The sequence below is a fragment of the Watersipora subatra genome, chromosome 9 (genome assembly GCF_963576615.1).
Source record: "Watersipora subatra chromosome 9, tzWatSuba1.1, whole genome shotgun sequence".
NCBI lineage: Eukaryota > Metazoa > Bryozoa > Gymnolaemata > Cheilostomatida > Watersiporidae > Watersipora > Watersipora subatra.
In genome coordinates this window covers 18966756-18982137 of record NC_088716.1, presented here as the reverse complement: position 1 = coordinate 18982137, position 15382 = coordinate 18966756, and the positions used below count along the sequence as shown (strand labels likewise).

The 15382-nt window shown below is 37.3% G+C and overlaps 1 protein-coding gene across 1 annotated transcript in view; it reads right to left on the bottom strand.

Annotated features, from left to right (window-relative positions):
• Positions 1-10216: 10216 nt before the first annotated feature.
• The window catches only part of LOC137404471 (uncharacterized), a 144295-nt gene continuing 139129 nt past the window's right edge, over positions 10217-15382 (bottom strand). Inside the window, exon 13 of the mRNA XM_068090682.1 lies at positions 10217-12220. Within this exon, the coding sequence (XP_067946783.1) occupies positions 12068-12220 (153 nt within the window). The 3' untranslated portion in view covers positions 10217-12067. The remainder of the gene's footprint in view (positions 12221-15382) is intronic.

Below are 15382 nucleotides of genomic sequence, written 5' to 3'. Positions count from 1 at the left end.
GTAATATTGGCTAGTTTTGTGATTAAGGATCACATGTAGAATCATGTGAGTTTTGGACTAGGGGTGGTTTTTGTAAGAAAGAGTTTACTGTAAGAATAAATGTCAATAAAGCACTTTTAACCAGAATCTCGTATTCACAAACATCTACATAACAAAGCATGGTGCCAGATCAATCTCATACACCTATTCAATGATAATGCCTGTATAGCTTGATTGTGTACAGGATGTCTGCAGGAAACCTTCACTTATCCCTGACCCTAACTAGTAGAAACAACACAGTATGTTTCAGACCAGTACAAGTATTTTGCTTCTTTTGTGATACAGTAGAAGAGAAGACCTGCTCTTACTGTACCTGTACAGTCAAGCAATGGCAGAATGACTCTGACTAGTCGTGTCCCTTTCTTGTATTTATATATTTAGTTGAGGGCATTGGCTCCGTCTCCTCCTGAGTCGGCCTCGAGTTGGTTGTAGAGCTGAACCGACCCACGTTGCGTCAGCATGTTGAGGTCTTATCTGAGCAACCTTCCACCACACACTCCCTACATTAAGAGCGCCAGCCTCCAAATTGAGAGCAGGTGGAAAGGCTAGCTGAGCCAAGGCTCTGACATGCCAGCTCCATATTCCAGTTGTGACACTTTGTTATTGACCAAAAACATGCCCAATCGCCGTACTGATCCGTTTCCGAGTGGCTCTTGGTGGCCTTGGCAGATGTCGCCATCGAATGACAGTAGTGGAGTGAACGCTGTCAAATATACTGAAACATTAGTGAACTCAATGAAGGGACACGCAGTTCAAATACAAATCTATACTCTGTTGCATGTTTTGAGACCATAGAGTGAAGATTTATACTTGCAGTTGAGCATAGAAAAGGAGGGTATAACTCTTAATACATGTTTAACTCTTTCATTACCAAATTAATTTCTTTACCATATTCGGTAAGACGTAATATCTGACAAGGGCGCCTTTAAATATGTCATAAATTTTTAACCACACAGTCTATAAAAGATGTTTTACTGCTAAATTATTCAGCATCAAATTTTACATCAGGTGATGCCATAAAAAAGTCACAATTGTCTTGCAGAATGAGCTTGACCCCTTTCAGCTGATCATGAGCATATCCTAGTACAACGATTTATCAATATTATTACAGCTATGGAATTATTATTACTGCAACAAAATAAAAAAAATCACTCTCAGTAATGTTCAATAAAAATTGTTTCAAGTCCCTAGATTTAGAATTAAGGAAACCTTTATAGCTGTAATGCATCTGACACAGCTGGTCATTGCTAAGAAAAAATGTGATATGAGATATAAAGTTTTTGCAAGGCGAAACTAAGTTCAGGATGGGTTGTAAACATACATGTACATGTATTTTTTATTGGCTCAACACTTGCAGATAATTGTTGCCTTTTGTTCAGTACAGATACGATAGGCCAATTAATCAATGACTCACTAATCAGAAATGTTTCAAATAAAGCCTTCTAAAATGGCACCCTTCAGCGGTTTCAAATGAAGCCTTCTAAAATGGCACCCTTCGATGCTTGGCCATCCAAAAACACTTTGCAGAGTTCTTTTATGCTGCTTGTGGTAGCAAAAGAGCTAAACGCTTCACTGAATATGTTCAACCCAAACTGAAATGCTTATTGGAAAGTAGCCAACGAGGAGTTTGCAGATGAATATGTATGAAGTGTTCACGCTCTAGCTGTGAAGTGCAGATTCAATGCTAATTTCAATCAAGCAGACTTGATTGAGGATAGGCTTTCGTCCAGTATGAGAGGCATGGCATTCAGTGTTGAGTTGAACTTGATGAAACCATTATAGTAGATACTGTCACATCAAGAGTATGTGCACAAGAAATTAGAGAGAAGCAAATAAAAAAGGAAACACAAGTAGCAGGGACCAAGTCTAGCATGAAACCTTTGGAATATATGCAGCCTATTTTGAAATTGGATTGCCAATATTGTGACTGTAAAACTGGTAAAACCCATCACGATTAGGCTCAGCCACACAAAAAATGCAAAATATGTTCTAAACTTAAGGCAGACGAGGTGACCGTAGAAGAGTGGAATTGATAACTCCTAATAACTGTGACAAACTTCGCAACCTCCGAATACTGTATCAAAAAATGATATGAGGGTTCTTGTGGATTTAGGTTTAGATAGAGAATTATTAAATGTTAGCAAGGAATCGTTTTTATATTTGATTTTTAGATTTAAAAGTAAATAGTCAGATTTTGAAAGCTAAAGTAGATACAGGTACTCAAGCTCATAAAATATCCTAAAAAGCATTTCAGATTGTTGCCCCTAAGGCCACTGTCGTCCTTGACGGACCCAATCGACGGCATACTCCTATCACGCGTTGTCTGTTCAAAGTGTCTCACGGCTACCTGTCAAATGCAAATAATGATCAGATAATTCCAATTTATGTGTTAGAGTTGAGCCTGAAATTGTGTATATCATTTGATCTGCAGCCCATCTAATGATTGGGTATACTCAACACGACCTTTGTGATTGTCAGGTCAAGTCATAAGCCTTCATTGGAAGGAGTTACGGGTGTGATTTAGCCAAAAAATCCATGGATGTTTTCAGAGGGTATTTAGTGATATATGCTAGGCTGGCAGGTTCTACTGTTTGTACCACTTTAGGTGCTCAACCTAGGTTTCAGTATATGCCAATAGATAAAGCATCGTCCGATCTTACTGCATTTCTGACTTATTTTCCACAGATTCTTTTTCAAGCAGTCACAATTCAGCATTGCTCCAGTATGATTATGAGTTTTTTCATGAAACAATGGCTGAGTTGGTAGTTGATGCGCCAGCATTTAAAGTATGCATTGATGATACCTCTATGCACACACCAAGTCAGGTAAATCATAATAAAAAGCTACGAGAAGTCTTAGGTAGGCTTAAGAAAGTACCCTAGGACACTTATGTATTCGTCTCATCTAACTTTCGCATTTTCGTGGAATCATCCTTTCGCGAAAATTTCATGAGCGAAACTAAACTATCATAACGAACGAGGGAAAACGCGAAAGTAAATAGCTTTGTTCATTGATAGTCCAAGAAACAAATTGCTGCAAGCGATCAAGTTGCAGTATCGATCTCGTCCACACAATTCTACCTGTGGTTCACAATTTTCTTACCAGTGAACTGGACCTGAGGAATCTAATTATGTTTGTTCCACTGCATTTATTTTCACATCACTATATTTTCGCACTCATCAGAGCTGCGAAATTAAGTTGCAGCAAAATTTTACTCTGTATGCTACTCACGAAACTAAATACATGTACTAGCGAAATATAAGTGTCCTAGGGTAGGTCACTTATATTTCGCTAGTGTCCTAAGCTAACACTGAAAAAGTGTCGTGTTGAAATCCTGGCAAAGTGAGTGTCAGTCTCAGGTACCACTCTTTCCTCTGATAAGGTTCAAGCTATACTGCCATGACCGCCCTTTTAAGCAAAGCAGAAGCAAGATTGTTTCTGGAAATGATCACCGACCTCGTCAAGTTTTGTCTAAATTTATCAAAATACACGAAAGTGCTAAGAGGCCTATTAAAAGAGATTATAAACTTTCGTTGGAAGGCTTCTCTTGATAAGGCTATTGGAGACATTAAACAGTTAGTATTGCATCTTGCTTTACATTGCTATCTAAACAATGCAAGTTGTAAAAATAGATGCGAGTTCCTCTAGCTTAAGAGTTGTGTTACAGCAAGACGGGCAGCTATTATGATTTAACCCTCAGCCATTGACCCCCCCACCGTGCTTATAAGCTCAAATTGAACAAATGGGGGAGTATTTCTCGCTTGATCAAAACAAGCTATGCCAGCATTGCGATAGTATTGATACATGTACATATGGTGTAAAATGCAGGTTGCTGTTTATTGTAAAGGTTAGTCTACATATGTTGAGGCAATAGACAGGATGTTCTCCAGTTGATTAGGTCATAACCTACCGACTTTGTATGGACTAAATGGATAGAAAACTGATAACTCAGCTAAGAATCATGTTGCAGGAGTTGTCTGTACTATATCACTCACAAAAACAACAGAGTGACATATCACTAGAGTAATTAACATTCAAGTAACCACTGCATTGATAGGTTCATAATTGTTCTAGAAGTGTTAATACTCAGGGATGAAGCAATAATCGGTGTGCTATATATAACTGACCTATATTTTTCTTCCCTGGCTAAGAGCGTTGAAGTATTCCCGAATTGCGTCAATTCCGCCTTGGCTTATACCATACGGAGGAGATACTAGTTTTAAGCAGCCATCACATGTCAGCTTTTGAAGTTTGTTGAGAGCCATAATCCTCTCATCAATCTTTGCAAGTTCATAGTTAAACCTAATGTCTAGCTCCGTCAACGCTGTGAGATGAAACACAGCTTCAGGTACTACTTCTTTGAATTCATTTTTCTTGATGTTAAGCTCCTCCAACTGACTCAACTCGCTCAGCCTACATAACAAATGTAGCATATCAATATGGAGTCAAGAAGCAATTAGAATGTAATGTATTTTTATAGAGTGATCTGTAGGAGTTTTTTTGAGCAAGTTAGTAAATTATATCAGCTAACAAAATGACAAGGCGAGTTTACCGGCAGCTATTATAAAGCTGGTACGACATTTAGTGCGTTTACCAAATATAGTAATTGCGGAGGCAATCAAAATGCAGCTACATTTTAGCAGTTAATAAATGACATATGAAGTTTCCAACATTAAACCTCACGAAATACGCTTTTAATAAAATCCTAGTTGAGATATTTAATTACCATGTTAGTAAATTATTATTCAACACGGTTTACAAATATGTTAAAATCTTCAAGATAAACATATCAGTTGAAGCAGTCAACTGTTTAATAAAATTAATGCTTCTGTAAGCCATAGCTGGTGAATCTCATCTAACACTGTATAAAAATTATGGCTGAATATTTACCAGTGAAAATATAGAGTAATAACCAATAAAGAGACTTATTGTTACATTGCGGGAAATACATGTAAATTGAGTCTAGAATCAGCAATGTATAGATTTAGTGAATTAGGTCTGTAAATATACTAGTGATTGTGATATAACAGTGATATACTAAATATCACTATTATATTAATAAAGGTCTCAGTTTACTATGACATACACATCGAACACATATTTTAAACTACCGTGAAACCTCTAATTTAATGCCAAGGCGCTCTATTTTTTAACCCTGCCTCTATGGTGGCGGTCAATTGGAGGTGGCATTCAAATAAAGGTGGTGTTCAATTAGAGGTTTGACGGTAACTTTATTGATATAGTTTTACTCTTTTTCATATTTTATTTCAGTTCAGGTTCAAACCTTTTTTATTTACAAAATTATGTTTTGGCAAACTTTGAATGTCATATATTGGAAACTACTTTGTAACATGAGACAAAGACTTTTTCACAATTCATGTCATGAGTCAGAATAGGTGTAAGTAGAGCTGATCATAAGTTGTGATTTAATTGTATAATAATTTATTTTACAGATTTTAATATAGAATTGAAAACTATAGTAAATAAAAATAGAGTTATAAGCAATAAAGAGACTTATTGTTACATTATTATTAATTATTGCCTGAAATACATTTGAATTGAGTTTAGGCTTAGCAATGCATAGGTTTAGCGAATTAAGTGTTAATAATAAAGGCTTCAGTTTACTTTAACATAAACATTCAACACATATTTTAATTTAATCTAATTTATATAATTTTTCTCTTTTGTATTTTATTTTAGTTCAGCCCTTTTTATTTACTAAATCATGTTTCGACAGACTTTGAATGTCGCATGTTGGAAATTACTTTGTAACCTCAGGCAAAGATTTGCTCACATTTCATGTCGTCGAGCCCTGGGGGATGATTGGAGGAGAGTGAACCCACTGGGAGTTGAACATGCAACAATTGGGAGCCAAAACAGCCTGGTGCAGCAGAAAAATCGACTTTGCCCAATTAATCTCAACAGTTTTGGCTGTATGACTTTTATATTAAAAAATAACCAGAATCAGTACATAAGTGAAAACAAGTATAATGCAGACTTCCAGTGTACTATGTACTTCTTGTGTAATGATAATACTCAGTCTACTAATGACAGCCATTGTACTAGTATTTGTTAGTGTAACGGTAACACCTTGTGTACTAGTGACACTTAATGTACTGGAGACATCAAGTGTACTAGCAGTTCTCAGTGTAGAAGCGACTACAGGTGTAATATTAACACCATATCTACTACTGATACCTAATGTACTGGAGACATCAAGTGTACTAGCAGTTCTCAGTGTAGAAGCCACTACAGGTGTAATATTAACACCATATCTACTACTGGTACCTAATGTACTGGAGACACCACGTTTACTAGCAGTTTCCAGTGTACTATAGCGACTACACGTGGAACAGTAGCACCTAGCACACTTAGGACATTCAGTGCACCAATGAAATCTATTGTACTTGTGACATCCAGTGTAATAATGACTGTGAACTATGGGCTACTGATGCAATAGTAACACCTAGTAGAGTCTGTGTACTAGTGATCCCAAGTGCACTCATGGCACCCAGGATACTAATGACCCCCAAGGTACAAATAGCACCCAGTTGACAAACGAAATCCTCGTTACACACAGCTGAAAAGCATCTTTTGCACAACCAAAGTATTGATAGGCATCCGCAATGCGTTGTTTATGAGTCGTGTTGGCACAAAGATCAAGACTTACTTGGGTAGAGATTGATCTGATGTATCGACGAATGGCTTGAATAGTTGGTTATTATGATCTCTACACAATTTTAACATTTTCCAGTACACGCTAGTTGTTTCCAAGATGAGCTCTAGAATGATGATGACAGCAGGGCTTCACACATACAGCTATTTATATATGTAATTGACCAAAGGCACTCCCACTAATAACATACACACGAAATTCACTAGTATAAATTGGAATTGTTCATAAAACGTTTTATATCATTTTCTTAATAATTAAATATGTAAAAACCCTTTTTTCACAGTTCAATTTCACAAAGTATTTTTATAGTTATTTTCATCATTGTAGGTCAACATCTTTTTTGAAGAAAATATAGCACCGAAAATAGCTGCATATACATTATTGCTATCACTATCGCTAGCAATATATCAATTATTGATGATCCGCGTTACAATATTAATAGCCTGACGACAATACTTCAGTAATGATACTGAAAATCTAGCAAGGATCTCATAGGCCTTCACACAACTGAGATCACTTATCAATGATCAATACATTTTTAACTCACCACATCACTAACATCTCACCACAATCTTTGATATCGTGACAATAGTGACACCCACAGTACTACATAGTATTTGCTATTAAATGTTCATCTAACTTGTGCACTGGTCATCAAGTAATGAAATTACTCTGGGTTATAAAGAATCAATCATCAGTAGACATAATCTCATATTCAGACCTGTTTGTATCAATAATTTTTGGTACTACTTGTTAGGATTCTACTTTCACTCTGTCATTCTTCGTTTATTTATAATGTAAAACCTGAGGATTGTGTTCCTTCAGTGTAAGATGAGATAACTCTGAAGTAGAATGAAAAGGCTGAGGAGCTTCTGCAAACGTACAACTTAGTGTAAAAATTTTTTAAATTTGTAAAAACTAGCATTTTTTGTCAAAAGAGTCCAAAAGATTAGCTATGTGAAAATACTAAACTGTACCAGGGCATATATTGGTGACAAATACTGATGACTTTTATTTAGTTTATTATTTGAAGGCTAATTAGAAACTACTGGTATTGCTTGCTGCCACAACCTGTGCTATAATAAGAGCTGTGTCTGTCCATTTTTCCATCTGTCTGAAGCCATGATGAGAGCATCTGGAAAAAGATTGTACCATACATGATTTGAACCTAGACATTCTGATTGCAGCCAAATGATCTATCGTCTGCACCACTTGATCACCTTGCTCCATTGTGGAATATTTATGCACATAGTTATTACACATAACGAACCCTCGCTGCGCTTGGGACTACCAGCACACTAGTAGTTTGCAAAAGCCAAATGGTTTTTATACGATCAACTTCTAGGACAGCTCTGTGCGGTTTTCTTTATACACATCAAACGATTGATAACAGTTGATTTTGCTTTGTTGGGTAATGAAACAAAAGTTGACACAAAGCGTAGAGAGACAACTCTAACTTCCAACGATACTTTAATCTTCTTTATCAATGCATATCAATTTGTTAGTTGTAATGCTTAGTGTTAAGTCATAAAAGTCATCTGTAAATTGTCATATTATCTATCAAATCATAGGATACACTAAACTATATCATATTATCAGTAAATGCGGTTGCAAAAATAAACAACACTGCATGATTGACCCGATTTATAAAGATATACAGTAAAGACTCATATAATATAGGCTTCACTGAATAAAAATAATTTATGTAAAAGCTTTTCCTTTGTACTGCATAAGAAACTTAAATACAATTTAAGGTGGAAAGTAGATGAAAGGTTTGCAGAGGAATTTGATTAACGTGAATCCAATAGTTACCGTTCAAAATATCGCTTTCTCTCTTTTCATATTTAGGAGGCAACATAACCTATAGGAGTATTTTTCTTAGTTCCTTAGCATTACATGTACGAATAGAGTAAAGAGAAGAAGTGGCTGCACAACTATTCAGAAATATTTAAATGAAGTCATTTGGAGCAGGTGTTGGAATGTCGCTCTCTCAGCCTGAATGTCACGAGTTGGAGTCTAGCTAAAGAGCATCTTTTATTCTAGAATCTCACCCTGGCTTTGGAAAAATGGACGGAGAGACGCCTGATGACCCGGTTGCAATTTTATGGAGTTGTACGCCTGCCTATACGACTCCGGGAGGTAAAAAGCAAGGAGGTCGCTAGGTTGAGCCCCATCAATGAGAAGACCATTCTTGAAATGCCTTTCTTCGTGGCTCACCGGTGTGTTATGAAACTTGAGAAGCTCGTGATAATTTCAGACAGTCGACCCCTTTGTACGGACAAACATTGGCAATTGTTACCTGGCGACGTGCAAGTGGTACAATAGAAGGTAATAGTGGCTAGGACCAAGAAAAAAGAGACCCCAACCGAAATAAGGGCTGAGCGGGAGGTACTGAAACATAGGCCTGAGGACCCAGAGTTTAACCAAGAACACGAGACCTAGCTAAAAGAGCTCTGAATGCAGCTGCAAAGTGAACAAAAGGAATAATGAAAGTGCAATGTCCTAAAAGAGGCAGCCAAGCCCGCGAGTCCATCGCTGGTCCAACCCTCGAGGCCGGGCCAAAGAGCACTTGATGTCCCTTGGCAAAGCTCTCGACCATCTGACCAATAGTTTAAATTGTGTGTGTATTTGTCTCAGTAAAAGAAATAAAATTTTTTGTATGTGTGCTCATAAAAAACTGATGCTGACTAAAAATACATTAATAAAAATAAAAACGTGAAACCATAAAAATCATATTACTTGGTAAAAATGTGATTAAGATATGATAGGCTATATACATAGATCTATAAAACGGTGTTTGCATAGGTTCACTCTAAATTTTATTGTAGACAGGCGTTCTGAGGATAGTTTTGGCAAAACAAAGATTGGTGCGGCTTCTGATCTGGTTTGAGCTTTTTATGGCTAGGCGGCAGTCATATAGCTGTTGGACAGACTGCAACTCTGAAACGCCACCAAGTTTCATAGCTGATTTTACTACCCTTTGTAATAACTTCATAGAGTCATTGGTGAGATGGGCGGATTGGATGTGGGTGTTGCCCTAACACAACGGCAGGGATGGAGAGCGTTTTGGCCAGGCTGCCATTGTAAGCAACTCTCTAATGACGGAGAAACTAAAACTAATGTCGAGTCACATGTTAATATGTTTGGTTGCATACAAGTAGTTAATAACCAGTACATGGTTATGTCAATAACAAATCAGTATGTTGATAGTCTGTGGTGCTTTGTTCTGGGTTGTTTCAACCTATCTGACATTGACAAATATGCGGTTATGAAACTAGGGCTAAAGATTATAAAAAATCCCATGAAGCAATGAATGAATTGAAGCAAGTGATTAGTTGTACTAGTAAAATGTTTCAAGGAGATAATTATACCTTTTGCTGCAAGCCTCTAAAAAGGCTTGCAGAACAAGGTTATGTCTAATGTGATTATTGAATAACCAAGTCTTTTGCCTTTGAATCATTTTGTTAAAATACATAATTCTCCTATATATATCAATGGGAGTTGATTATGGAAACGAGTTTATTGAAGAAAATAGTATAACAGATGCTCTTAAACAGGTCTCAATGAGACAAAATTAGGCAGATTTTGAGAAAACAGGCAACACAGGAAATCAGAAGATACACTTGTCATCTGGTCAAAAGGTTAAAACAGACCACTCAAAATATTATAATTAAGAACATATTCATATACAGTAGACGCTACCACAATGTAAATAATATGTAAGGGGAACAGTTACTGAAAATTCAAGTATGTTCATAGAATACCGATTTTATTGAATTTTCCAAAATAAATTACACGATTTGCGGTTGTTTTGGCGAGGCTTTTATCTGGCCAAAGGGTTAACGAAAAAATGAGAGACCACAAAGAGTGAAAAACTTGACCATCGTATTAGCCCACCTCGCCAATGAAACAAGACTGCCACCTGTGATAATATGTACATTTTTAGCGTAAAAGCCAAATGCCGCAATGCATTTTTCTGTCAGGAATTCAAGTACAAGAAGAATGATGGATGGACGATAGTGGATGTGTCAAATGGAATGCAAAAGTGGGGGTGTCTCTCATAATATTTAAATTGATAGATTGACACTCGAACACCTGACCATTCAATTGCCTTTATGTATTTCAGAATGATTATGCGATTATTCTCTGCGCTTCAACACACCTGACGACCTTTTACGAAACACTAGATAGGCAGTGTACTAGTAAATATAACGGAGATGCCCATATGTGCCGTTTTCTCTCCCAAGTAGGCCCACGGCCTGAAATAACACAATGTTTTAAGGTTAACTACGGGACTATAAGAAATCAACTTTGGGACAAATCAAATAGTTTACAAAAACTCTTTAAAGGTTGACTTGCAATAAAATTCACATTAATGTTATTTGGTATCAAAAGATTCACCATGTCTTACTCTGATATGTTGTAGGTGCAAAAGACGTGGGAATGTGATTACAAGCTCTTAAAAGCTAAAAAACGAACAGTTAATCGCAGCCAGCAAGACCGCCGTAGTTTGGATTCGCTTCCAAAACGGCTCAAATATGACGTAGTTGTTCCAGCATGGTTTCTTTTTACACTTTCATGCAACCTCATTCATCGAAATATTTTTACAAATATACTTCACACATTCAATAAAACCATGTCTATTGTTTTTACGCGTTTGTTTTATCGCCATTGCAATGCTGTCACTTTTAGCACTGATATCTTATAACTTACCGTAAAAAATCGTTAAACCTTTTAACCTTAGCTCGAAGGAGTATATATCATTGTCTGATAATCATGACGAGCCTGTTGGTTACCTGTGATAATCGAAAAAAGCTGTAAAAATTATTTGCGAAGTATTGAGTCACGTAATCAGATTACGACTTGACGATTGAATAATGCCGAAAGAAAACTGTATAGTAGCGAGCATCTATATTTGACACGGGGTCTTCGGTAAAACCCGAAGTGTTGTCATAAACTAGTGCTACGATAAGACTCACATTAAGCTTTTTATTGGCCTTTCAATTCACGTGAGAACATACGTGACAAGACGATAACCAAACTGGAATGACTACGTCAGATAAATAAACAGATCCCAATCTACGGCGGCTTTTCGTTTTTGAGCTTTCAAGAGCTGGTAATCACATTTCCACGTATTTGACACCTAACACAACAGAGTAAGACATGGTGAATCTTTTGATACCAAATAACTGTAATGTGAATTTTGTTGCAAGTCAACCTTCAAGATATGTGTAATTTACTTTATAGGAGGTATACGTTATAGGAGCGTCTACTGTATGTTGAAAATTGTCTGCTATATACAATAATTCCTGTGCAAAAGGTTGTGATAAGATAGCCAATCAGAAAAGTGTTCTATTTTCTTTCAGTTGGCGGAGGAGTGTAGTCAGGAAATAGGTAGAGCTTTTTACCATCAGTCGGTAAGCACATCAGAGTGGGCTGCTGTCTGCTTACTTTTGGATATCTGTTGTTAACCTCTATGCTTTTTGCTCTGACTTTCTTTGCTATCTACAAGGTGAAGCATACTTTAGTGTATCCAATAAAAGCCCTGCTTCAGTTGCAGGAGTATTATGGTAGACAGCCAAGCATGTTTGTGAAGGGGCATACGTTCCTGATGGTTGGACATGCATGTGGTAGAACTGATAGAGTTCTTACACTGAGTTGAGAGTTTGAGCAGATATGCCGGGGTAGCTAATACTGCTGATAGATTAAGGTTTGCCCTAATAGTGGCAGTCAATGAGCTGAGAGAGAAAGATGAGTAGAGACTATATGAAGAATGCTAATTTGACATGGAATATGTTGAATGAGGCATTGAGGACTCAAAAGGTGGTGAATAACTCAGACAGGTTCTTGAGAGTGGAGAGTAGAGGTAGTGACTTGAAAAGAGAGATTAGGAAGGGATTCAAAGAAAGGCAGTCAGGCATAGTACCCGAGGGGTGGTGATGGGCGACATGATTTGGGAGGTATGTATTCTCATAAAGGTAGTTCTAGAGACAGTAGGAAGTTTTATGGAGATGACAGTGTAGATCATGATGTTAGTAGGTATGGGACAAGGAGTTGAGAGTATAGTAAGGACAGGGACGGTAGAAATAAAGACATTATGTTAGCAGGTATGGGGCAAGAAATTGACAGTAAGGAAAGACAGAGACAGTAGGAGGTATAAAGACAATAGCAAGTAGAGGTATGTCTCTAGACATAGAGCAGGTAGTAGGGAAGGTGGTGGAGAGAAAGGCTGCTAAAATTGCAAGTATAGTGGTCATGAGATGAAGAGTTTTGTGGCAGTTATAATAGCACAATAGTGGCAATCGATGAGCTGAGAGAGAGAAAGATGAGTAGAGACTAGATGAAGAATGCTAATTTGACATGGAATATGTTGAATGAAGTATTGAGGACTCAAAAGGTGGTGAATAACTCAGACAGGTTCTTGAGAGTGGAGAGTAGAGGTGGTGACTTGAAAAGAGAGATTAAGAATGGAGTCAAAGAAAAGCAGTCAGGCATAGTACCCAAGGGGTGGTGATGGGTGACATGATTTGGGAGGTATGTATTCTCGTAGAGGTAGTTCTAGAGACAGTAGGAAGTTTTATGGAGATGACCATGTAAATCGTCATTTTAGTAGGTATGGGACAAGGAGTTGAGAGTATAGTAAGGATAGGGACAGTAGGAGGTATGAAGACAATATGTTAGTAGATATGGGGCAAGGAGTTGAGAGTATAGTAAGGATAGAGACAGTAGGAGGTATGAAGACAATATGTTAGTAAGTATGGAGCAAGGAGTTGAGAGTATAGTAAGGATAGGGACAGTAGGAGGTATGAAGACAATATGTTAGTAGGTATGGAGCAAGGAGTTGAGAGTATAGTAAGGATAGGGACAGTAGGAGGTATGAAGACAATATGTTAGTAGATATGGGGCAAGGAGTTGAGAGTATAGTAAGGACAGAGACAGTAGGAGGTATAAAGACAATATGTTAGTAGGTAGGGGGCAAGGAGTTGAGAGTATAATAAGGACAGAGACAGTAGGAGGTATGAAGACAATATGTTAGTAGGTATGGGGCAAGGAGTTGAGAGTATAGTAAGGACAGGGACAGTAGGAGGAATAAAGACAATATGTTAGTAGATATGGGGCAAGGAGTTGAGAGTATAGTAAGGACAGAGACAGTAGGAGGTATAAAGACAATATGTTAGTAGGTAGGGGGCAAGGAGTTGAGAGTATAATAAGGACAGAGACAGTAGGAGGTATAAAGACAATATGTTAGTAGATATGGGGCAAGGAGTTGAGAGTATAGTAAGGATAGAGACAGTAGGAGGAATGAAGACAATATGTTAGTAGATATGGAGCAAGGAGTTGAGAGTATAGTAAGGACAGGGACAGTAGGAGGTATAAAGACAATATGTTAGTAGGTATGGAGCAAGGAGTTGAAAGTATAGTAAGGATAGGGACAGTAGGAGGTATGAAAACAATATGTTAATAGATATGGAGCAAGGAGTTGAGAGTATAGTAAGGACAGAGACAATAGGAGGTATAAAGACAATAGCAAGGAGAGGTATTTCTCTAGACATAGAGCAGGTAGTAGAAAAAGTAATGGAGAGAAAGGCTGCTAAAATTTCAAGTGTAGTGGTCATGAGATGCGGAGTTGTCCCATCATTAAGTATTTTTCTTGTTGGAAGAGTCCACGCAACCTGTGACTGCAGGGACAAAAATAGAGCAGTGAGATATGAAAGGCGAGGTAGCTGAAATAAGCAAGGTGGTAACCCTGACAGCAGCTATGAGAGATATGGTAGTCGAGGTAGTTGTAGGGAGAGATCGTCATAAGTAATACTAGGTGAATGCCTGGCATTGCTTGAGTAATAAAAAGATTTTGCACAGATATATTTTTCTTTAACATATACAACATTTATCATTCTAACTTTTAAATGAAAGTGTTTCTTTATTCTTGCGTGTTCGGCCAATGCGTAACGCAAATATTTGAAATCTCGAGGCATAACTCAAACAGATTGTTGAAAAACATTTCTTATTCGTCAAGATTTAAAACAGATAATAGACAGTGGTAGGTAATGTAATTGCCACTGGTTAAATTTCTTTACTCAATGAATTTTAGTAACATAAGCTAGTAACTTAGGCTAGTCTAAATATTGACTACAGTAAAAGCCGTGTCCGTTCGTCAGAAGCCAGCATTAGGAAAAAATATTGCAAGTAACTGGAACCGAATTCGTACATTCGCATGCACGGATGTGAAGCCAAGCATACTACAACTAAGCCTTGCAATAAGCCTTGGAAGTGAGGCTGGGATAAGGAGAAAATGGCTTGGAAACTAAGGCATGGAATTGTGCATATAATCGGATATATGATCGCTCATGGCACATGGGACTCAAAGCGTGCTAGCATGCTTGCTTTTTATCCAATCGCTATTAACTGGACATATGAGTGACGAACAGACCAAATACCAACGCGTGATTTTATATTATTAGATAGGTAATACCCTAGGACACTTATATTTCGCTAGTATTTAGTTTCGTGAGTAGCATACAGAGTAAAATTTCACTGCAACTTAATTTCGCGGATCTGATGAGTGCGAAAATATAGTGATGTGAAAATAAATGCATTAGAACAAACATAGTTGGATTCCTCAGGTCCAGTTCACTAGTACAAATTTCTTTCAATTTGGAACTAGTT